General features: G+C 58.9%; 10 protein-coding genes across 10 annotated transcripts; 6 read left to right on the top strand and 4 right to left on the bottom strand.

Annotated features, from left to right (window-relative positions):
• The first annotated feature begins 20 nt into the window (after window positions 1-20).
• Window positions 21-1,784, top strand: B0I36DRAFT_335327 (uncharacterized protein). The gene has a single exon (XM_046155454.1). The coding sequence runs from the start codon at window positions 389-391 to the stop codon at window positions 1,508-1,510; it is 1,122 nt and encodes a 373-aa protein (XP_046006378.1). The 5' UTR covers window positions 21-388; the 3' UTR covers window positions 1,511-1,784.
• On the bottom strand, window positions 1,785-3,335 carry B0I36DRAFT_335324 (class I glutamine amidotransferase-like protein). Its single transcript, XM_046155453.1, has 4 exons — window positions 2,933-3,335; window positions 2,402-2,821; window positions 2,198-2,253; window positions 1,785-2,039 (listed from the first exon to the last, which is right to left on the bottom strand). Exons 1-4 carry the CDS (start codon window positions 3,155-3,157, stop codon window positions 1,925-1,927), a joined length of 816 nt encoding a protein of 271 aa, XP_046006377.1. The 5' UTR covers window positions 3,158-3,335; the 3' UTR covers window positions 1,785-1,924.
• A 673-nt stretch (window positions 3,336-4,008) lies between these two features.
• On the top strand, window positions 4,009-5,962 carry B0I36DRAFT_354421 (uncharacterized protein; the record flags this gene model as incomplete). Its single annotated transcript, XM_046157314.1, has 2 exons — window positions 4,009-4,550; window positions 4,609-5,962. The coding sequence occupies 2 exons, from the start codon at window positions 4,009-4,011 to the stop codon at window positions 5,960-5,962; spliced, it is 1,896 nt and encodes a 631-aa protein (XP_046006376.1).
• A 448-nt stretch (window positions 5,963-6,410) lies between these two features.
• Window positions 6,411-8,320, bottom strand: B0I36DRAFT_368155 (uncharacterized protein; the record flags this gene model as incomplete). Its single annotated transcript, XM_046159575.1, has 2 exons — window positions 6,411-7,477; window positions 7,540-8,320. The coding sequence occupies 2 exons, from the start codon at window positions 8,318-8,320 to the stop codon at window positions 6,411-6,413; spliced, it is 1,848 nt and encodes a 615-aa protein (XP_046006375.1).
• Window positions 8,321-8,844: 524 nt separating this feature from the next.
• On the bottom strand, window positions 8,845-10,131 carry B0I36DRAFT_377458 (uncharacterized protein; the record flags this gene model as incomplete). The annotated part of the gene is made up of 1 exon (XM_046160563.1): window positions 8,845-10,131. The coding sequence occupies one exon, from the start codon at window positions 10,129-10,131 to the stop codon at window positions 8,845-8,847; it is 1,287 nt and encodes a 428-aa protein (XP_046006374.1).
• A 1,377-nt stretch (window positions 10,132-11,508) lies between these two features.
• Window positions 11,509-13,414, bottom strand: B0I36DRAFT_368153 (uncharacterized protein; the record flags this gene model as incomplete). The annotated part of the gene is made up of 8 exons (XM_046159574.1): window positions 11,509-12,140; window positions 12,272-12,348; window positions 12,424-12,533; window positions 12,594-12,601; window positions 12,668-12,935; window positions 13,004-13,080; window positions 13,146-13,182; window positions 13,244-13,414. 8 exons carry the CDS (start codon window positions 13,412-13,414, stop codon window positions 11,509-11,511), a joined length of 1,380 nt encoding a protein of 459 aa, XP_046006373.1.
• Window positions 13,415-14,271: 857 nt separating this feature from the next.
• On the top strand, window positions 14,272-15,201 carry B0I36DRAFT_368152 (Alpha/beta hydrolase fold-1; the record flags this gene model as incomplete). Its single annotated transcript, XM_046159573.1, has 2 exons — window positions 14,272-14,489; window positions 14,619-15,201. The coding sequence occupies 2 exons, from the start codon at window positions 14,272-14,274 to the stop codon at window positions 15,199-15,201; spliced, it is 801 nt and encodes a 266-aa protein (XP_046006372.1).
• Window positions 15,202-16,609: 1,408 nt separating this feature from the next.
• On the top strand, window positions 16,610-17,794 carry B0I36DRAFT_354417 (uncharacterized protein; the record flags this gene model as incomplete). Its single annotated transcript, XM_046157313.1, has 2 exons — window positions 16,610-17,497; window positions 17,582-17,794. The coding sequence occupies 2 exons, from the start codon at window positions 16,610-16,612 to the stop codon at window positions 17,792-17,794; spliced, it is 1,101 nt and encodes a 366-aa protein (XP_046006371.1).
• A 658-nt stretch (window positions 17,795-18,452) lies between these two features.
• On the top strand, window positions 18,453-19,868 carry B0I36DRAFT_253450 (major facilitator superfamily domain-containing protein; the record flags this gene model as incomplete). Its single annotated transcript, XM_046150757.1, has 1 exon — window positions 18,453-19,868. The coding sequence occupies one exon, from the start codon at window positions 18,453-18,455 to the stop codon at window positions 19,866-19,868; it is 1,416 nt and encodes a 471-aa protein (XP_046006370.1).
• Window positions 19,869-21,247: 1,379 nt separating this feature from the next.
• On the top strand, window positions 21,248-22,213 carry B0I36DRAFT_276524 (heterokaryon incompatibility protein-domain-containing protein; the record flags this gene model as incomplete). The annotated part of the gene is made up of 4 exons (XM_046151395.1): window positions 21,248-21,669; window positions 21,701-21,738; window positions 21,825-21,936; window positions 22,045-22,213. Coding segments are annotated over exons 1-4 (657 nt in total), but the record flags the coding sequence as incomplete, so codon positions are not given.
• Window positions 22,214-22,793: the final 580 nt, after the last annotated feature.

Genomic DNA, 22,793 nt, shown 5'->3' with positions numbered 1-22,793 from the left:
GGCGGGGCCGTCTCCGCTGCCTTGCAGGCACAACTGCCTGATGATGACGTCGCCGTGCACATCTGCTGCTCTCGGCTCCTCGAGCTCCTGGCAACCCTCACAGACCCTTCTCGCATCTCCCGCATGGTCTGTTAAGTCAGCTGCTCTCCCGCCTAATCCTATTCTTGCTTTGTCCTGGCCACCTTCATCCTCCTTTCCCATCCCTACCCCCTTGCTGGATGCTCAAGCCACGGCCCACTGTCCCCTACCTCCGAGCCATGTGCTGCTGATCTGACGATCTGCCCACGTCGATCATCAGGCACAAGCACTTATACTCGCCCATCCCATCCTCGCACATCACACAACATCACTCAGTCAGCCGTGTCAGCTTTCCCTCACCACCGCCATCATGATCAACTCTTCCCCAGGCACGGCGTATAACCCCGAGGCCGTGCAGTCCGCCTTGCGCATCGCCATCGAGCAATTCCAACAACAGACCCTCGCCCTCTCCTCATCATCGACCAGCGCCATCGCCTCTGATCCGACCTCCCCCACCGGCATCCCGACCGGGCCTGGCTATTACCGCCACAGCCGACACAGCAGCCTCGCGGTCCCGCAGAGCACCCGCCGCCGCAAGGTCATCGCCTTCGATCTCTACGGCACCCTCCTCTCTACCGACTCCATCGCACACGAGCTCGCCAAGCACTATGGCGAGGAGGCCGCCCCCGGCATTGCAACACTGTGGCGCCGGTTCCAGCTCGAGTACACCTGGCGCATCACCAGCATGGGCGAGTTCAAAAACTTCCAAGAGATCACCCGCAGCGCCCTCGGCCACGCTCTCATGGAGCACAGCGGCATCAAGCTGACGGCCAAAGCTGCCTCCGAATTGATGCGTGCCTACGACTCGCTACACGTGTACCCGGATGTCGAGGCCGGCTTGAAATTGCTCAAGGACGCCAAGGAGGGCAAGACACTGGAGGAAGTCACAGAAGAGGGCGAGGGCGAGGGCGAATACACCACCAGGAAAGAAGTTCCATCCCCGCAGTCGTTGGACGTAAGAGACAGCACAGGCCGCAGCTCATCGAGATCATCAGCCTCGTCATCCTCTTCGTCATCACTACCGGAGATGGACGCATACATCTTCACAAACGGCACGCCCGAGATGGCGATGCGGTCCATGGTCACCTCCCCCGAGCTGTCGCACCACACCAAGGCGTCCGAGCGCGGTCTGTTTAGTGATCCGGGCAGTATCGTGTCTGCCGACTCGGTTCAATGCTACAAGCCAGATCCGCGGGTGTACCAGCACCTTTTGGATGTCGCCGGCGTGCGCACAGAGCAGGACAAACGCAATGTCTGGGTCATCAGCGCGAACCCGTTCGACGTGGTTGGTGCCAAGGCGGCGGGGCTTCGGGCGGCCTGGATCGACCGTGCCGGGAAAGGCTGGGTTGATCGTCTCGACGAGATGAGGGTCCCTTCAGTCACGGCAACGGGGGTGGATGAGGCTATCAAGGCAATCTTATCATGGAATTGAGTTTCTTCGAGTAGCAGCGGGAGAAGCATTGATGGGGGGTTAGAGGTTTGGTGATTCTAGAACCAGGAGAAGAAGCACTTTCATAAGTTGCAGAAGGTCGATATTCGTGGCGCAGTCTCGCGCCTCTCGAGATACCACTTTGGGAATGGACAGGACACAAACAGGATACGGGAACACAAAACAGGAGGCTCTTTGGTTTGGAAGCGACAAGCTCTGTAATATTAATTCGCAAAGGAAAAGGCATAAAAGCATGGTATCAGCCTCTAAAATGACACCCCAATTGATTAACGACCCCTCGATACGCTGTGCTGGAGAGTTCACCAAGTAAAAAAGAAATGGCGCCATTGTTGCGCGAGGACATAGAAGCCGGTCTTTTTGAGGAATAGGCACAAGGACGTAAACGAGCTGTGTCCCTCAGACAATCTTGTTGAAACTCTCGACGAGCTTGATGATTTCTTCGGAGAAGAGCTGTGCGTCGCCGGGATACCGCGCCGAGATGTAGTTGTAGTGCTCGTCCTCGACGATGAAGCTGTTGAGACGTGCGCAAGTCTGGTTAGCGATGGGCCAGTTTTCGGGAAGCATTGAGCGTCGAGCTCGCGCTCGCTCTCGTGTAATGCATGGGGGCAGGCTGAAGCATCGTCATGTGTGTGTGTGTGTGTGTGGTAACGGGTGAGTCGGATTACTTACGGCCCGGGGTTGAGCGTCGATTTGAACTGGGAGGGACTTGCGAGGACCTTGGTGACCTGCATTACAAAAAACGTCAGCATTGTGCAGGCCGCTAAGAGGCGATCTCGCCCGCATCTCGTATGCGTCTTCGTAGCGGAGGAGAAAGAACCAAAAAAACCGGCCAGGTTCTAGCTCCTCGTTCCAATCACTGTAGAAAAGACTCACTGATGTCTGCACGTCCTCGCTCCCCGCCCCGTATGTCTTGTAATAGTCGCCCAAGAACACCCTCGTGCCCCAGTACGCGCTCTGCTCAAACCCTGAAGGCAGTGCCGTGGTGTCGCAGCTCCTGATGACGCTGTGGCCAGTTGCCGGGTCCCTGGAGCTCGAGAGCACCATGACGCCGTGGCAGACGGCGCCGACAATCTTCTTGCTGGGCTTCTGCGTGCGCGGGAAGTGCTCAGCCACGAGCTGCTGCACCCGGGGCGAATCGATGACCTGTCGGACGGCCTTGTCGTGGCCGCCGGGGAAGATGACGATATCGTAGGGCTCGAGGGAGAAGGACGGGTCGGACCAGGATTTCGGGTGCTGGAACTCGGGGGAGAGGGACATTGTTTTGTATTGGGAGACTACTTCTTTCTTTGCGCCCTGTTTTTTTTTTTTATGGCTCGCGACGCAATGATTAGCAGCTGTCGTGAGGATAATGCGACAGACCGGGGGGGAGGGGGGATGAAGGGATGGAGGCAGGGATACACGCACGAGGAGCTTCTGGGTGACGCCGGAGAGCATCTTCTTGTCGCACTCGGGGGCCTTGCCGGATTCTGTGACAAAGGAGATGTCGTAGCCGGCGGTCTTGAAGGCAGTGTAGGGGACGGCGGTCTCTGTGGGGTCGTGACCGTAGTCGGCCATGACGAAGACGGTCTTAATGCCGGAGGCGATGCTCGTCTCTGCGGTCGAGATGGGGGTGTCGGGGATATTGTCCATTGTGGCGGGGGTTGTGAGAAGGAGGGAGTGTGTTGCTGCTGTGCTTCTGGGGCCTCGTCGTCGGGGTCGGGAACTGGTGGTTGCTGGGTGGTCTTTATACAAAAGTATCGCGATGATGGACTTGCTCTGGGAGGTGTTTGCTGCTCAGCCTTGTGGGTGCAGTGGAGAAGGAAGGCAGCTGGCAGTTGTGATGTCAGTGGAGGCTCTACGTAGAGCTCTCTGGTGGGGGGGGGGGGTACTGTCTGTCCCTTGCGCCGCATCCGCACTCGCTCCCTTTCCACATCAGCACACTCGCACTCGCTCCTCCGCCAGCAGTTGCAGCTCCAGTGGCTGATGAGCTTTAGCAATTGCTTCTCCCTTTCTGGCTCATCACTCATCGCGGCATCGCATCGCACTCTGCAAGACAGCCATGAGCATCGACTTTTTGTTTACCACGACAACAGCAGCCAGCAAGAGCTACGCTACGCTACTAATCATGGCACACGCCGCCCGCCGTGCCAAGCCGGCATCGCCAACCGTGGTGCAGCCCCGTCGCAGGCGTCGTCATTGGCGCGCTGGTCACCAGGCCCAGTGAGCAGCCACCCTCTCTCGTGTATGCCCGTGTCGCGTGCCGCTTTTCTTCTGGCAAGGACGGCATCAGGCAGTCAGGCAGGCAGGCTGCGTCCCACGTGCATTTCCCCAGGCTCAGGCCTTGCTATATCTCTGTCCTCGGTGCCAGACCAGGCCCTGTTCGCTGACCGCCTCTTTCACTTCCCCACGGGCGCCTCTGACTTTAGAGTCTCTTCATGCCGGCATGATCTCTCTGCCTTGACTACGACCCAATTGCCACCACCCTTCCGCAGCTCATCGTCATGTCTCACCCTCCGCCGCCCTCCGCCGTCCCGGGCCCGGGCTCGGCGCCGGCTCACCACCAACGCCCGCCCGCCGCCACGCCCGACGCCACGCCAGGCAAGATCCGCTTTTTCGGCTCCCAGGTCGGCGGCGAGTCCGTCGTCAACTACGGCTACACTGACATGCCCATGAAGCTGCTCATGTGGGACATGCGCAACTTCTTTGTCTACATCTGGTTCCTCCCCTGGATCGTCTGGCCCCTCAACCCGGCCAACAGCGGCGACTTTGACGAGCTCGCCTTCAACCGCTCAAATGCCTGGTGCATCTTTGTCCACCTCATCCTCATCGCCCTCCAGCTCGGCTTCATCGTCGCCCTGCCCTTCTCGCTCCTGTTCCCATTGTGGATCGACGCCCTGGCCATAGCGCTCTTCTTTACGCTCAACTGGGCAATCTGCCTTCTCCTCAATGGCAGGACCAAGACCATGGTCTCAGACCCTAAGTATGCGGTCGAGGAGGACCATCCACACGAGCAGTGGATCTTTCTCAACGGCGTGGCTGCAGGGTAAGTATCGTGATTCCCAACCCTTGAAAGATGACAATTTGCGCTCACACCGCCACAGAGAAGCCTGGCTGGTCAGCAACATCAATCGCCTGGCGCTGACGTTCCGGCGTCCCGTCATCGGCATCCACAACCGCACGAGCGGCATCCTGTTCGACGTCGTCGAGTGCCTGATTCAGCGCAACTTTGGCTACGCCACCGGCGACGTGCGTGAGGCGTACAAGGTTGTCAAGGACAAGCTGTACAACCCGCAGTACTCAAAGGTCGTCTTCATCCTGCACTCCCAGGGCGGCATTGAGGGTGGGCTTGTGCTCGATTGGCTCCTTCAGGAGATGCCCCAGGACTTGCTGGCCAAGCTCGAGGTGTACACTTTTGGCAACGCCGCGAACCACTTCAACAACCCACACCTGCACGTCAAGGCCCAGGAAATGCAGGAGCAGCACTCCGCAGCAGCACTGCGCCATCACTGTGATGGCGAGGCGATCCCCGTGACCGACTCGCCGGTCGAGTACAAGTCATCAGCATCCCCCACCAACACTCGGTCATCCAAACTTGCTGACCTGGCAATGACCTCGTCGAGCACGACTAACGGCGACAGCAACAGCAACGCCAAGATTCAAAACCGCGGGACCACAACCACCACAACAAACTCGGCAGCAGCCCACGTCATCCCAGCCACCTCGGACCGCGTCATAGCCCATGTCGAGCACTACGCGCACACGACCGACTTTGTCGCGCTCTGGGGCGTCCTGCACTTCGCCACCGCGCAGATGGCCAACAAGCAGCTACCCCGTTTCATCGGGCGCGTCTTTGCCCGCACGAGCCCCCGTGGCGGCCACCAGTTCTGCCAGCATTACCTGGACGGCATGTTCCCGCTGGAGTTGGACCCACATGGGGACGGCAAGAACGATTTCCTGGGCTGCGCAGAGACAAACGAGTTCATGGAGAGCATCGTCGAGGACGCGGCAGCGGGCAGCGACGCTTTCGGGACAGGGCTTCCCACGACAACGGCGGCGACGACGATGACGGCTGGACCTGGCGGCGACGGGCAGCAGCCGAGCAGACCTGTCGTCTCGACCGCCGATGCCCGGCCCAATCACACCGCCGCCGCCGCCACTAACACTGCCAGCAAGGAACAAGGGGAACCATGGGACCTGCGCGAAGACCTCGCCACCTCCCTGGCCATGCTGCTGCCCTTGCCCGACCGGGCCGCGGTCCTGCCCACCGCCGCCGACACCGAGGTCCAGTTCCACGGCGGCAGCGGGACTTTCGGGCCGGCACCCAGTCACAAGGGCCCAGTCCGCGTCAAGGATCTGAGCAGGTTATGGCTGTACCGCAACGGGCGCAGCCCGCCCGACGTGCCGAGGGGGATGGCCGTCGGCGCGGACGGGCTGGCTCGGGGGCGGACGCTGTGAATCGAACTGTGGTGGCGTGCTGCGCTGACGAAGGAGTTGGATGGAGAGAGGCCCGTCGGTGCGTTTTCGCCATTTTCGAGGGAGGGGAGGGAGGGCTTCGGTTGGGTGGGTGGGAGATGACCCTTATCAGGAGCCCTGTAATGGTCTTGGAGTGTGGCATATAAACATTGCGAGCATGACAAATAGCATATAGAGTCTTATTCTCGTCTGTTGAGAGCTCAGAGTCTAGTTTGTCAGTCATTGGATTCCCCGAAAAAGTTAGCAGTAGGTAGCATCTGTGCAATGTGTGTCTATGTAGGCGGCTCGTAAAAGAAGAATTCTGCCATTACCAGTCGGTGCGTTCAACTCCCAGACTCCTTGAAAATGACATCGTCCCGACCCGGAAACTCCTTTCAGGGTTCTACCTCGCCTCTCCCATCATAAAGCTCTCCACCATTCAGTGTCATTATCACCACGGCAAAAACCCTTCGTACGTGTCCATGAACCCGCCAAACTCTGCATCCCGCTCTCCATTGACGACCCTCACAAACGCCCTCCCCGCAGCAAGGACCTGCTCCTGATCAATCCCAGGCCCACCGGCATTCTGCCTGCGCCACCTCCGGCGCTTTTGCGACCTCTCCGTGCGGTTGGCCGCACCCGAGGCTTCAGTCGCGGCGGGGACCATGTCGCCTATGCTTTGCCGGGGATCGGCCCGGGCAAACTCTGCCGGCATTGGTGGCGGTGGGAGGAGGCCGCTGTTCCATACGCCTACGCGGACGCCGGCGGCCTGAGCCGCAGATGCTTGGCACGCTGCTAGCATGTTCAGAGCGGCTAGTGACATGCGGTACTCTGCCATGGCGGGGGTGGGCGGCGGTGCGTCGGTGTGGTTTCCGCCAGCCATAGGAGCTGAATAGTTAGTGATCCCGCTAGATCCATTCTCATTCGTCATATGAGAATGATGATGGAGCGCGAAACGAGTCTGGCTCTGCTGCACAGCAATTGACGACAGTGGGGATGTCACGTGTATCAACCTCTTCACTTTGTGAAGCTGTGCCGGAGCCAGCACCGCAGCAGTGGCAGCGCTTGGCGTCGTGGATGTGGCAGTCGTGCGGAGGGCAGGCTGCGCCATGAGCAGCCACTTCAACCCTTCGCTCACCGCGTACGAGGACACCAGGTTTGTCTCTAGCATGTCCCGCAGTATGGATACGAGGTCATTCGGTTGTGCTTGACTTCTATGCTCGTTCTGGCCATGGTCGCTGTTGTTGAGTACGAGCACGTCGATACGTCCTACCGCTTCGTGGATGAACCGTGCCGCACTGATCACGGATTGCGGGTCGCGCGTATCCAACTGCAGCGGACTGACAGTGTTACTATGATGACATGTCAGGGTCCTGGCTGCGTCGCTTGCTTGGACAAAGTCACGGTCCGCCAAGAGGACATGGTACGGCCCGCCGCTGGGGGGGCGAGCTGTGACCGATGGGCAATATGCTAGGCAAAGAGCGGACGCAATGGCATGGCCAATGCCAGTACTGGCGTCTGTCGGACAATTTTGTTAGCGAGTGAAAGGGGTCGATGATATTCAAAGGGCGGATCCTTACTGGTGACCAGCACAATCGTCTTGGTAGGGTCGCTGGCGTGGATCCTCAACAGAGGATCTTGCTCGAGCGGTTGAGTCTTGGTCAGATACTCTAGAGGCCTTGCGCTACTGTGCTCGTTGTTCGGCGCCGTCTCATCTAGGGCACTCTGACCGTCCAAGTCTACATCCAAGTCGTCGTCATTGTCCGACTCTAGGTCATCACTGCTCTCTTCATCTTTGTTTGTTGCTGAAACATGGCTTGCCCCGTGGCTCAGAGCCTGCTGTGCCATGGCCATTGGCGTCGTCATTGTCTGCACAGCCTCCCACGGAGCGACTGGGCCACGACGGCGAGCGGGCCCGCTGGTGAGAGCCGGGGCGGCTGTAGCCGTGGTAGAGGTATTTAGTACGTTGGTACCGTCCTTGCGGGGCCGACCCGGTCGCTTCTTAGGGACGGGCTGCTTTATGGCTGTCCGGACCTGCGAGAGGGAGTAGCCTGTGAGGCTGACAATCTCCCGCTTGGTGCGGCGACCATCGAAGTAGAGGGTGCGGGCGCGCAGCCGCTCGATGGCACTGAGGTGTGCTGTGCCGTTCCGGCGTACTTTGGCCGGCGGAGGGTCACCTGGAGTGCCCTGTTGTGTGTCTTGGGCCGTGAGTGTAGAAGGGGGGCCTTGGGGGCCGGGTGACCCAAGATTCGTCTGCTGTTCAAGCTGCTGCTGCAGATTCTGTTCTTGCTGGAGTAGGAGAACATCCGAGTCTTCGAAGCTGCGTGGCTGAGGCCATCCCGACGAGGCTGCCACGTCCATAGCCACGGATGATGACGAGATCGCCGGCGCGTTATGGTATGTCAGAGCCAGGACGCGACAGCGTCGACATGACTCTCAGCAGTAGATGCCGGTCAGCGGATACGACTGTCGCCCAAAACTTGAGCAGAATTGGACTCCGAATCTCCAGAATGGATTAGAGGGCCGACACTGGCAGCTCACTGGCTGTATCGCTGGACTTGTGCCCGGCTCGACAGGTGCGGTTTGCGAATGAGGGCGGGCATGCAAGCGCTGGGAAAGAAAGTGCAGGTGCTCAAGTCGCGTGGGTGGGGGCAGCAGCAAACACGCACCAGATGTCGCGGGTGGCTCCACTCTGGTACCTTGCAGGGGTCGAAACTTCCTGCTCCGCTCCAAGCCTGTTGTTTGTGACCACAAGGTAACCTTCCAAGCACATCCTCCAGGCTCCCGAGGTCAGCACTGGACTCAACCACTCTGTAAGTACGGTCAAATGTCACTTGATCTCATCGCGGACGCAGAAGCTCTTCTCCATTACGACCGTCCGCCCATCACCACCTCGAGGGCGCTGACGCCCCGCCAGAGGTAAATGTTCTGCTCGTTATGTGTGCCCGCGACCGCTCCTTCTCCAGCTTGGCCAGCCCGACTTTGTCCGTCACCGGCACCGCGTCAATCACGCTGTCAAACGCGTCATCCTCGTCTTCATCCGAGCCGCCGTTGTCTGAGTCAGGCTCCGCATCCGAGTCGATGCGGTACCGCTGCGGCTGCGGCGGCGGCACGACTGTAGGCTTGGCCTTGCGGTCGTCGTCCATGTTGGAGAACGGTTTCGACGCCAGCACCTTACGCCTGATCTCCTCCATCTCGGCGTCCTCGTCGTCTTCGTCTTCTGAGATGTCGAACTGATCCTTTTTCGACTTTTTATGGGCGCCTGTTGGGTCGCTCGTCGCATCCCCAGGCTTTGGCCACAACTCTGGTTTCTTGCCTAGGTAAATACCGTCCACGCTCTCATCGTCGTCGTCGTCCTTCTTTTTCTGCTTTGTGCCGCCCTCGTCGTCATCCTCTTCTTCTTCTTCCGAGTCGCTGCTGGCCTCAAAGGTCATGCGATTCCTGTTGCCACCTTTCCATAGGTCGTCCTCGTCTTCATTCTCCCGGCTCTGCGCGTGTTCCCGCTCCAACCTCTCCATCCATTCGGCTTCCGTCTTCTTCACAGCCTCCTCGTCTGCGCAGGCTGCATATTTCTTGAGCACCTTGGAATTGATAGCCAGGAACGACTCGCCATAGTTGAACGGCGCAAGAACTTCCTCTGCCCACTCTGGGTGCCCGCAGATGTAGAAAGATGCTGCGAGCGCCTCGACGCAGTTGAGGCGATACGGCTTGCCATAGTTGACGGTGTTGGCAGCGACCAGGTAGGGTAGGAGGCGCTCGCACTTGCCGCCGACCTTGCTCCACTGGATCTCCTTTGTGCGCGCCCACGAGCACTCGACGACGGCGGCGCCGTATTGCTCCATGAGCTCGCGGTCGGCGGGCGAGATGGTGTGCTTGCCGTTGGGGGTGATGATGACGCCGTTGTGCCGCTGGCCGACGTGCAGGTCGCGCATCATGCCGAGACGGATTAGCTTCTTGCCCGAGCAGCGCTTCGGGTCGCAGTGGTTCAGGTCCCAGCAGGCCGCCTTGAACGCTGGGCCGTCGTAGTCGCCGCCGCTGTTGTCGCTGTCGCTGTTGTTGTCGCCATCGTTACGAAGTGGTCGCGCCTGGCGAGGGCCGCCGCCGCCTCTGCCGCCACCTCTGCCTCGCCCGCCGCCGCGGCCGCCGCGGAAGTCCTTCTTGTGCCGTACCATGCTGTGAGCGGATGTCGCGACGTCGATGGGCTCTTTGCGGGGCCAGAAGGGGTTGTCGTGAGGGGGAGGTCGAGGTCGAAACTTGAGGATTGAGGGTTGAGGGTTGAAGGATGGTGGGGCAAGCAATCGTTATGTCATGGCTGCCAGAAAAAAAAATGGCAGCTCCATACTAGGCACCGCCCGCACAGACAGCACGTCCTTCTGCGGGGGCAACCGGTCCACACACACCACCGTTACTTCTGCAGGGTCTTGCACCGGCTCTCGAAACAGTGTCGCAGTTATCACTACTACCTCAACTGCCACGTGGAAAGCCTGACCTTTTTGAATCTTTGATTGTTGACGAATGTGTCGTTATTATTCGCTGCCCAGCCTCTACTGAAGCTCCCTACAACAGTCCTGCGGGTCCTCATGTGCACTGCCGACACGGCTGGGCCAAGAGCTTTGCCCTGGACTCTATGGCGGACAATCCCAAGTGAAGCACGCATCGTGCCCAACGTATTTTCTCACAGCCATCAAGGCTCCCGAACTCAACAGTCTTACGTTTACCCAGCGATCATCGCGGTGCTGGAGTATAGACGCGGCAATACCCTTTTCGAGATACAGACTGCTGGCACCTTGAAGATCACTCACTGGTATTTCAGCTACGGCGTGTTTGTTGTGAGCCTCGGTGTACGTCCGGGAGAAAGCAACACCCACTGACTGTCGGGGGAACTTCAAAGGCCTGCACAATCTCAACAAGACAATGACGTTTCGGACAACCCTTGTTGTCTCAGGAGGATCCGAACCATACGGGCCCCGTGCAAGGAAAGGAAGTCGGCCGAGACAGTCGGCTAAAGTGCATAAAAAATACAAGGGGGAGCATGCCGCCCGTGTGCGCGCGGATCAGCGTGAGCGCTGCAGTATGTAATAATCACATAATCACTCTGTTATCCAGTTCGAGTCTGGCGCCTTCTCTCCCAGGCGCAGGCAGCATGGGAGGGATTCTGACTCGGCGTCTTCCGACGGAGACGCTTCCGAAGGCCCAGGGCTAGTGCACCCCAGGCTCGCCCGGCAGGGTGAATTCGAATAATAAAACTGCGTCGTAATTATGGAGTACCCAGGCAAGGCCAGGGTTTTCTGCGGACCACCCCCGGGAACGTCGTCAGTAAATGAGCCGGGGTTTTGTGCGAGCTAGATCCGGGGGGGCCTTCCGCAACTTAAGTTATTCCGCTTCGCTCCCCGTGATGACAATTATCACATTGACCTTGGCCACAAAGGCACCAAGCAAGCAGATGTCAGCGGGAAGCGGAGGGCTCGCACGAGGGTATCCAGGTCGAATCTTATCATTTTTCAACGAAACTCCCGAGGGCCATTTTCTTTAATGCTTGGATGCCCGACTTATGGCCTGCTGGAGTCCTCCACCACCGTCCAGGTCATGTCCTGCTTGACATGGATCCCCTGGAGCGGGATCTCATCCGCCTCCAAGTCGGCGTGCCCGTTGGCCGCCCCGGGAGCACCCATGGCAACCACGGCGGCAGCAGCAGGAGCTGTTGGTGATCCCATCCTCCTGCAACCACCACCACCAGCCGCCGCCGCCGCCGAGATCTCCACGCCATGCTCCACCGCGTACCCCTTCGGCGTCACCTTCGGGTAGAACCCGTCATCGTCCGCACCGACCCCAGCCCCAGGTCCGCCATCCCCGTCCCCGTCAATGTCCACGGAAGAGTCCCCGTCGAGCCTCTGGAACTTGCGGTTGCTGCGCGACGGGGAGAAATGGCGGTGCTGATGCTGATGCTGCTTCCGCTGCCGGGCGTGGTTGCTGCTGCTGTTCGAGTTGTCCAGCGCCCCGGAGGATGGCGTCAGCGTCGCGCTGCCGGCCGTGTTGCTCGCGCCCCTGCGCCCCGTGCTGAGCAGCCGCAGCGTGGCCGGGCCAAAGCGCGCAACCAGCGGTCCCAATGTAGGGAGGCACGCGCAGATGATTGCGACTGATACCTCGGTTACCGTCCAGAGCTCGACTGGCATGAGCAGGACTAGATGCGTGAAAACGTCGAGGGGGGAGTGGGTTAGCGCGCGCTCTTTGCTCGTGAGTATCGGGCTTTTTGTGACGGCGTGTAGGCAGGGTGACATTGCCCCATGGAAGACGGCGGGGGAAAAGACGCACCTGTTGTGTCTGCCTCGTCGCCTGCGTTGTACATTGCGATAAGCGTCGTGAGTCGCACTATGGAGACGACGACGATACTGTGATGGCGGTTTGGTCAGCAGTCAGTCGTACTCGGGCGGGGGGTGATCTGAAAATATGTCCGCTTGACGTACAAGCCACCCAGCAGGAATATCCCGCTAATCGCCCATTTCTTCCAATTCGGCATCTGCAGCTTCCGCAGCTCGAACAGCGGGAGGGTGAGTATCAGTACGTCTGTTGCGGTCTATTCCAAGAATTAGTTGTCATGGTGAGACCCGGCTCGGAGGGTGAATGGCCGGCTCACATGTGGTACTGGGCAGAGCGGTCCGTCGTTAGCAATCGGCCACGCCAGATGACGGCTTCATGGGAGAAACTCACCAGCAACGCCAATGAAGTACGCGCCCTGATCAACGCAGTGCGCCGCCCCAGATCTGACCAACGACTTGTCCCAGGCCGCGTTGATCGGCGTGCATTGGAATATCGTCAGGATCATGCAGCCAACCGTCCACAGCGCCAGCAGTACGTATATCCCCTTGACGCCTTTGTTCATGTACGGCGTCGGGAATACATGTAGGTAGAGCTGGAGGATCGAGACTTTGATAAGTCCGATCAGGGAGATGTATGCGAGTTCTCCGACGAAGAGGATCTGTAACGGATTCGAGCAAGTCAGGGTGTGCCGCCTCTGAGTGGCCGTTGGGAAGAGATCGATCTTACGCCCATCACCCATTGCATGTTGTTGGGGTCTTCTGCTTCGACAACTTCGATGTGTTTCCCGACTCCATGGAGAGCACCTAGCACACACGATGCCTACGTGTGAGCTCGACCCTCTTTCAGATGGGACCATGTCGGAACTTACTAAGAACAGCCGCGATTGGGATTCCAAAAGAGAATGCCTGTGTGCCCGAGATTGTCAACAGTGAACCTCAAATGCCCTTCACGTCCATCCTTGCTGACCTGAGCCATGATGATGAGCCAGTCATCCATGCCGAGCTGGGTGCGACCGATCCTGCGTGACCACACTCGCAAGCCTACAACCAACACGGACAGGATGGGCATCACCACTGACACCTTGATGAGCAGAGGGCTTGCATCGTACTCGGACCTCGAAACGTCCTGGTCCGCCATGACCCATACGCTGTCTCAGATGCCACTGCCGCCCAAGTAGCGGTCGTGGTCGAGCGCAACGGAAGTTGAACGTCTTTCACGGGGACGACATGATCGAAAATTTTCCACGGACACCACCCATTGAAGCTTGGATGTGATAGCTCTAAAAGGATGATCGTTGGAACCGGCTATTAAACCAGCCAAGGATGTCCCTCTTCAAAAGCAATGTCCCTGGCTGCGGCCCACCTCATTTGGACCCGACCCGTGTGGCACATGTCAGGCGAGACGGGATGCAAGAAAAGCTCGCTCACTTGCAGAAGAAAAGCCCGCTCCTGTCCAGCATTGTTGAGCAGACCTTTTTCGCAACCTCCCTCGTCGGGGCATTCACGAATACAGGGTCCCTTGATCCTGGAAAGCGTACCGTGTCAGCGACCTATCGCCGGGTTTTGTCCCGCATCCGCTGGTTGGTCAGCAGCGAAGCACAAGTTCAGCTGCCCCAAGGCCGTATTGTTATCGCCAGGGGTGCCACGCTGATCCAGCATGATATGGGCTGCCGAATTGCTTCTGCGGCAATGTTGACCCCGGCTCCCCTGAATAATCGGAACACACGGCCCATCTTTTTATTTCCTTTCTGGCTCCTTCCCCTCTCGTGTCTTCCAGTGTGGATCCAGCCGTTGCTCGTTCCCACCCCGTTGCACAATATCTGACAGGTCGGGCGGAGTAGAGCAACAGGTCGCTCGCAGATACAGTTCCCTCACACGCACATACATCAGACATACATACATACATAGACACGCACGCATATCCCGCGTGCACACCGCCTTTCGACGAGAAGATTCCAGCCCTCGCTTGGCCCCCATCGTAAACCACAGACAGACATGGCGAGCGAGAATGCAGCACCCGAGATCAAGCAGGACCAGGGCGACGACAAGCCCGTCATTCTCCTCGTCCACGGCTCATGGCACTCTCCAAAGGTATATGACAAAGTGAGGGCCAAGCTCACTGAGCTCGGGTACGAGAGCCATGCGCCGCGGCTGCCAAGTCTGGGGGACCAGCCCAAGTTGAGCTGGCGCGTCGACGTCGCTGCCATTCACGAGTATGTGCCTCGAACGACGGTTGGGCCGTGCCTCTCTGCTCTCATGTGGGCGCGGCACAATTAACCCAACACACAAATGACTCGCGTGATGGCCTGCTGACGATGACGTACGTCGTTCTTCTTCACCAGCTGGGCGATTCCGCTCTTCGAGGCCGGAAAGAAGGTGATTCTCGTTGCGCACTCCCTCTCCGGAGTGACCGCAACCATTGCCGTCCAGAACCAGACCACCTCCGCGCGCGCCGCCGCCGGGCTCAAGGGAGGATTCCACGCCGCCGTCTTCCTGTGCGCCTTTGTCGCTCCGCAGGCCGGCGTGGACGTCATCACCCTCTTCGGGGGCGTGTGGCCGCCCTGGTCGATTCCCGACGAGAAGTACACGGGCGGCACGATGCGCGTGAACCTCGATATGGCAGCGCAGACGCTCTACAGCGACCTGCCAGAGCAGGAGGCCGCGGACTGGGTCGCGGCGCTGCTGCCGAATTCGCAGGCCACGGTGGAGACGACGATCCCCGTCTCCGCGGGTGACGTGCTGGGCGAGGGCAAGATCGACTGCCTGTATGTCTTGTGCACCAGCGACAAGACCATTGCGCCGGGCCTGCAAGAGGTCATGGCCGGGTCTATCCCGGGAGCTAAGGTGGAGAGGATCGATGCTTCGCACAGCCCAATGCTGAGTCGGCCGGACGAGGTTGCAAAGTTGGTCGTCTCCACGGTTTAAGTACGGGACGCCCGATGAACCCAATTAGTACAATTGACGATGCTTCTTAAGAACCTGCTCAACATATTGCCAGTACGTGATGTTGGCTTAGGTTGGCGGCCGGGCTTGTGCAAATACGCCACCAAGAACGGACTCGTGTTTGCGTGTTTACCCCGGATGCTCCTCGTTTTATGGGCCTGGATTGGATACTGAGCACTGCAGCAGAGCGGCGGCTCTCAGTCATCGAACTCTGTTATTCTCTCCATCGATGCGGGCTGTATAAAGCTCGGCGAGGCACCCAGTTGGGCCGCATGCTCGGGCTAGACACCGGCATCCAGGACAAGACGCTGCCGTGTTTGTATTGCAGCTTCGGCTTGCGTTATCTTTGTATACTCTGGCTCGTGTGTTGAGCAGCCAATCACCGCCAGCTACGTAAGTACGTTGGCTTGGCCTCTTTGTGTTCACTCGATCTCTTCGTGCCAAAACGCGGGACGGTATGGCCAATCAGGGACGCCAAGCAAGAAAATCAGACATATTGTGTGTTGACCATGACTTGTTACAACCCTTCGCCTTTGACCTCGTCGCACAAATATTCGAACACGCAGGATGGCCAAGGTAGGATGTTTTGTCATTCATAATGAAAAGGAGACGCTGCATCCGGGTGTGGATCAGGTATAGTCGTGTCTCAAATAAAATCACCAACATACCACGGCGCAGGTGGAGTGGCCACACACAAGCTCAAAGGTCCGACTCCTTGTCTCTCAATCACAATGAAGGCTTGTGATTGTACTCAGCCGTTGCTTATACGGAGATCTCGCACGATATTATATGGAGATCTCGCACGATGTTGGTCGTGACTTTTATCATATAGCACTCATGTTTCATAAATTGATATTCTCAAGAAGGTCTCTGTTCTGGACATGATTGCCTGGAGAATCCTATGGAATGAAGGACCTGAGCTACGCACCCAGCCAATGACTATACTCGCAAGTCCTCTACAAACAAAGGATCTCTAAGAGCCCCCTCGCTTCCGGGTCAAGATTTAACCATCCCGTCGGGATATGATGATTGTGGCTGGGAAGCCCATGGGGTAGCGCCTTGTCTCGGAGGCTGGTGTCCATGATTTCCCCGCTTCCCCGCAGCTCGGTTCATCCTGGATCCCTACCTGCCTCCGCACTAGGTGCGGCACAGTCCGTCCCAACCGTACGGCCAGGTTAAATGAACAGCCAGAGCTTGTCAAAATCTTGGAATGGCTGGGCAAGCTTGTGGTGCGGACTCGGGCTTGGCTTCAGACCTGATGACGTGCTCGGCTGATCTAGTAGTGGCTGGCGATTATATAAACAGTGCCAGAAGGCCGCGGGAGGGTGGCCAAGTGCTTGAATTAATGCTCTTGCTGTAAAGTCCTTCCGAAGCGAGGCTTTCACTCCTAATGATCGTCAACGGGCTCATTTTAGCCATTAGTGGCACGGTCCTCGCCGCGGTGGTCCCCATCAACAAGGTCCCCGTTGCGCGGGCCTTTGACCGCAGCAATGCCCTGTACGCGAACTGGCCCAGCTACGACGAGCTGCCCCTGGACAAGTCCTATCCCAGCAAGGCTGCCTGGGGCGTCTGGGGAGCCGACGACGAGCTCGGGGCCCTGAATCACATCACCAACGAGACCATCCTGGCGGCAGCCGCCGAGGTCAAGCTGGGCCAGGCGATACCGCTCAATCTACGCCTGGGCCTCCCCGACCCTCCAGCGAACCCCAGCAGGAAGCCTCTCCTGCACCTTTTCCAGCCTGGGCCGGGATATTCAGATGATGTCATCACCCTCAACACGCAAATTTCGACTCAGTACGACGGCCTCCGGCACTTTCCTTACTCCACCAACAATAGCATCGACACGTACCAGTGGTACAACAACCTCATCGCCGACTACAATGACGTGATTGGCCCGGCCCCGTCAGAGGTACTCGGGATCCAGGTCGCGGCCGAGAAGGGCATTGCGTTGCGAGGGATTCTTTTGGACTGGGCTAGATGGATGGACTCTCAGGACGCGCCGTTTGACGCCTTCAGCGCGCGGTCCATTACCGTGCGCGAGCTGGATGCCGTGGCGGCCTGGCAAGGCCTGTGCGGGAACTGGTCCAGGCCTGGGGACTTTCTCGTCATCCGCACGGGCTGGGTCAGGCAGTACCAGACGCTGAACCAGACGGGCCGGGCTCTCCTTCCGATCGGTGACGGATTTTCGGTGGGAATGGAGTCCAGCGAGGACTCGCTGCGGTGGCTCTGGGACAAGAAGCTCAGCCTGGTCGGCGCCGACAACCCGGCGTTTGAAAGTGTAAGTGTCTTCCTGCTCTGTGAGCTTCTGTGCAGCCCCCATGGGTGTGCAAATTCGCTGACTACTGCTATTCCGTGAGGACAGACGCCGTTCAACATGACCATCGATGGCGAGGCCAGGTCTCTCCACCAGGTTTTCATCGGTGGCTGGGGTCAGAGTATAGTCGAGTTCCTCGACCTAGAAAAGCTGGCGCCGCTGCTACACCAGCTGAAACGGTCGACCTTCTTCGTTACCATCCAAAACCTCAATGTTGTGAGCGGTATTGCGTCGCCGCCCAACGCGATGGCTATTGTATAAAAAAGGGAGTCTCAGTGGTCGCAAGACCTGCCAAAAATGCTGCATTGGTTATTAGCAACTAAAACCCCAAGAATAAATATCGATTCAAGCATAGCATCTGTTGAATTGCAATACTGCTTTGTCTCAAAACCTGAGTCTGAGTATTCAACCTTCTTGCACCAACGCAGTTTGCAGTGTTTAATCTCGTTGAAGTGATCAACTTGTCAAAACACACCAGGTTTCTAACCCTGTATGCGGGAGATTGATATCTGGTTGTCAAGAGATTGCGAATGTTATAGGCCATTGTCAGGATCAAAGAGGACTTCTCTATAACTTTTCTGTTGGCCATCTACAGAATGTGGGTCCGACACGGGGAACAGGCTCGGGAATAAATGTTGGAGGTCCACGAAAAGTCCCGGTTTTATTTTTTGTCCTCCGACTTCGGTCAGAAACGGCGCGGGCGGGCCCGGCAAAGCAACGGTCGGCATTCTCCCGAACTTGTTCGCCATTTCTTCCGATCCGGCTTTTCCCCAGGCCAAGCACTGCGACGGTCGACAACGCTACCTACGGCAATGTCACGTCTTGGCAACTACGCGTACGCAGTCTACTCACCTCCGCCATGACTGCCGTGCACGACGATGCTCGCAATGGCATCCCTACGGAGGAGACCAGCGGCGGCATGCTGTCTGACCTGGAGGCCGCCACTGCAGTCGGACCTGGCCCGGGCGATGGGAACGTCGACGACAAGTACACGCGGTTCGGGCGCTGGAAGCGCATCCGCATGGTGGCCGTGCTGTGCTACTACACCTTCCTGACGCCCATCAGCTCAACGGCGGTCTTCGTGGCCATCCCCGAGGTCGTCGCAGAGCTCGGCAGCACGCCAACCGTCGTCAACATGTCCAACGCCCTCTTCTTTGTCTTCATGGCCCTGGGCCCGCTGCTCTGGGGCCCGCTCGCGCAGGTCGTCGGCCGCCGGCCCGTGCTCGTCGCCTCGAGCGTGCTCATGACGGCCTTCAGCGCGGGCACCGCCGCCGCGCCGAACCTCGTGGCCTACTTCATTTTCCGCATGCTGAGTGCCTTCCAGGCCACGGCGATCTTGGTGGTCGGCTCAGTCGTCATTGGGGACCTGTACGCGCCTTCGAACCGAGGCCGCGCGATAAGTGCATTTCTGGCAGGGGCGTTCATCGCTCCCGCGGTGGCGCCGATTCTTGGTGGTCTTGCCGTCACGTTCTCGACGTGGCGAGCGATATTCTGGGTCATCACGATCCTGACGGCCATCTGCACCGTGCTGGTGGTCGTGGTGGTAGAAGAGACTGCACCAGAAGGCGCGCTGCCCATCAACTATGACAAGAACAAGGACAAGGCAACAAGCTCTTCGTCGCCGCGCCAGAGCATCCGAAAGGCGTTCAACCCGGGGCTCGTACTGGTGTCGCTGGTCCGCGAGCCGGGTCTCTGCATAGCGGCCATCGCCGTGTCCGCCATCATCTGGAACCAATACTCGATGCTCGCCCCGATCCGCTACGTCATCAACCCTCGCTTCTCCCTGACCGAGCCGCTGCAGGCGTCGCTCTTCTTCCTCCCGCCCGCGAGCGGGTGCATCTGCGGGGCCTTCTTTGGAGGGTGGTGGTCCGACTATGTGGCGTCGGGACAGGAGCGGAAGCACGGGCGCCGGGTGCCCGAGCACCGGCTCAAGAGCTCGGTATGGCTCATGGCCGTCCCGCTGCCGGGCTTCACGATGCTGTACGGCTGGTCGGTCCGGCACGAGGTCGGCGGGATCCCGCTCGTCGTCGTCGCGCTGTTCCTGCAGGGGTTCACCCAGATGCTGTGTCTTCCTGGACTGAATACCTACGTCGTCGAGGCAGTGCAGGACCGCGGGATGAGCTCCGTGGCAGTGGCGGGCAACTACCTATCACGCTTCATGTTTGCGGCCGCGGGCACGGCGGCGTGCCTGCCTGCGATCAACCTTATTGGTGTGGGCTGGTTCAGCACTATTTCTGGATTGTTTATAGTCTTCAGCGCCGGTCTCGTGTTTCTCCTGACTGTCAATGGAGAAAAATGGCGCACAGAGAATACGAAGAAAGAGGGGGGGTTGTGAAGGCGGTTGACAGCCACTTAGAGTAGAGGACAACGGAATAGACATCCGAGCCAATGAGAGAGCCCTTAGACTGGTTTGTTACGGGACAGAAAGACGCCACGATGGGCCGACTCGGCGTGTGGACCCCAAGGGTTGACTGATGAGGCCCTGCGAGCCATCGACGATGGGGCCGCGAGAAGGCCGATGGTGGCGCCCCGTACCGATCCGGGCGGCGGAGCACAAAGCTTGGCGAGCTTATTGGCGTCTAGGTTTGGGCCCAAGGACCCTGGACGTCCCAGCCCGGATCCCAAAGGCCTGGACTTGGACGCAGTGGCAAATGCCCTTGAGAGAGCCCTGACGGCGTGAGGCATTTTGCGACGCCCGCCGTGCTCTAATTCAACGTTGGGAGGCCTACCACGTGCGCACAAGTCCTGTCAAAATATGTGTTCTGCTTGTCCCCGGTGGGCACACAGCCGAGGTGAGTCAGGTTGTGTGTGCTTTTCCCTGTCGGGCGCACCAAAGACGTTGGCATGCGTTCTTGTGCAACCACACTCTCCAGTCTTTCGCCTATCCCTCCTGCAGCTCACCTGACAGCTGGCCAAGCCAGCGCGGTCGATCAGGCCGGGCAAATTCCCGCGTGGCCCAGCCAACCCGCGCCCTGCATCCCACTTGTGTGCCAAAACACATGAGAGCCGCTTCTTCAATCCTTGGTGGCCTTCCGAGTGCAAAGTCTACGGAGTATTCTCAAACGGTTCCTTGTCCAGCAATAACACCCATGGCTTGACCGTGGCTGAGTCACATGTGGCCCCGAGTACGAGCATTGAGAGACCGGCCATCAGCATCAGGTCAACCTCGTCCTCGTTATGCCGCCAGAGGCGCCCCTCCCACCAATCAACCCCAGCAGCGAGCGTCATGGCCCCGAGTTGTTTGACGCCCCGGAATCATGGGACAAGTCATCCCTGATGAGGATCATCAGTCCTTCCACTGATCGTACATGTCCTGCTTGCAGCTACCCGAACGGTCTCGCCAAGATCTTTGCCTATCCCGTCGAGGTGCTGTGCTCGACCAGATCCACCTGTCAGCGACGACACGAGAAGGGAGCCAAGAATGGCTGCTTCTTATGTTCCACCATCTGTGCGTTGCTGAGCCTGCTGGAGGACAAAGAGTTGGACCTGGAACATGGCAGTCATTGCCGCAACGATGGCCCAGCGACCAGTCTGTCAGCAGCAGCAGGCTCACTGGTCTTCAGGTGTCATGAGACATGTACGAGGCCCAGAGCATGGCAGGTGTTCCTTCCAGACTCCGCGCCCGCCGGCCTTTCCGACATACCCAGGTTCAGCCTGCTCCATGGATCATCATCTCCGGAGGCGCTCAAGTTTCTCAAGTCGGAGATCAAAAAGTGTCTGAAGTCGCACCCTAGCTGCCACGTCCGGGGCTCAGACTACACGCCCACACGGCTTCTCTACATCTCAAAGGATGGCAAGATGCAGCTCCGATTCCACACAGACATCCCCAAGGGGGCCAAGTATACCGCCCTCAGTCATAGATGGGGCCAAGGCTCGGACAAGGCCGGCCCGACTACACGGGGCAACATTGAGGAGCGCAAGAACGACATCGCATGGGAGGCACTACCAGACCTGTTCCACGATGCTGTCAGCCTCACCCTGGGCCTCGGCGTCTCCTATATATGGATAGACAGCCTCTGCATCGTGCAGGACGACGTCGACGATTGGGAGAGGGAGGCCGCGAGCATGACGCGCATCTTTAATAACGCCCTCCTCACCATCGCGGCCCTGTACTCAGACAGCCCTGCAACGACCATGTTCCCCAGCCCAGCAGACCTTCAGCGCGAGCTTCTCACTGTCCGGCAAGGCTCGGCAGAGTACCAGTTGTACGTCCGGGAGATTGTCTCCAACCCACCTGGCGTCATCTATCACGCACCGGCCACGAATACTGGCACAGAACCCCATACTGGAGCACCGCTGCTGTCACGCGCATGGGCTTTCCAGGACTGCCTGGTCTCGTCGAGGATAGCCTATATAGGCGCCCAGGAGATCACCTTCGAGTGCCGCGCAGGCATCACCTGTGAGTGCGGACTCCACCGTTTCAGCGACACGAGCGGCGCCCGGCACGCGCTCGCGAGGTCCAGCCAGAACACCTCGCTGGCTTCGAGGTGGTTCGGCAAGACCACGAACAGAGACGACTGGAGAGACTTTGTGGAGCACTACTCTCGCCTGGAGCTGACCTTTGAGAAGGACCGGCTGCTGGCCTTGGGGGGATACGCGCAGCAATATGCGCAGGCGCGCCCCGGTCAGCAGTATCTGGCAGGGTTGTGGTCGGGAGCGCTCTCTCAGCAATTACTTTGGACTACGCGGTCGACAGCAGCGGCGGCGACGACGACGACGACGACGATGGAACCACGAGGGGCCCCAGGTGAATCGAGCTGCGCTGCACCGTCGTGGTCCTGGGGCTCGGTCGGGCGGCCGGTCACTTTCCCATGGCAGCGAGGGTATGCGGCAGTCCGGACGCCATTTGTGATCAGACAGTCGTCCTGTCGCTCTGCCGACGGCAATCCATTCGGGGCCGCGGTCCAGGGTTGGCTCCAGCTCAAGGGTCGCCTGACTGAGGCGAGGCTGTCTTGCAACTTTGTTAGCAACAGCAATAGCGCTAGTCGAGATTCTCGGCAGGCACCACCACCACTCAAACTGAATTTGGTGACCATCGAAGGCCAGGCCATCCAGGACGTGCGCCTCGATCGTCCTCTTGCCTTGGACTCGCATGAGATCAGCCCCCGCGCGGCCGAACAAGCTGTGGATACCAGCTCCAGCAGCTCAGAATCTGACGTCTCTTCAGACGACGAACAGTCTTCCAACTTCAGCCAAAGGGTCTTCCTGTTCAAGGTCCTCGAAGCCGACTCGAGCCTGGACGAGAAGAAAGACCATATTG

Source organism: Microdochium trichocladiopsis (genome assembly GCF_020744255.1).
Source record: "Microdochium trichocladiopsis strain MPI-CAGE-CH-0230 chromosome Unknown B0I36scaffold_11, whole genome shotgun sequence".
Lineage (NCBI taxonomy): Eukaryota > Fungi > Ascomycota > Sordariomycetes > Xylariales > Microdochiaceae > Microdochium > Microdochium trichocladiopsis.
This window is presented reverse-complemented; position numbering and strand designations above follow the sequence as displayed.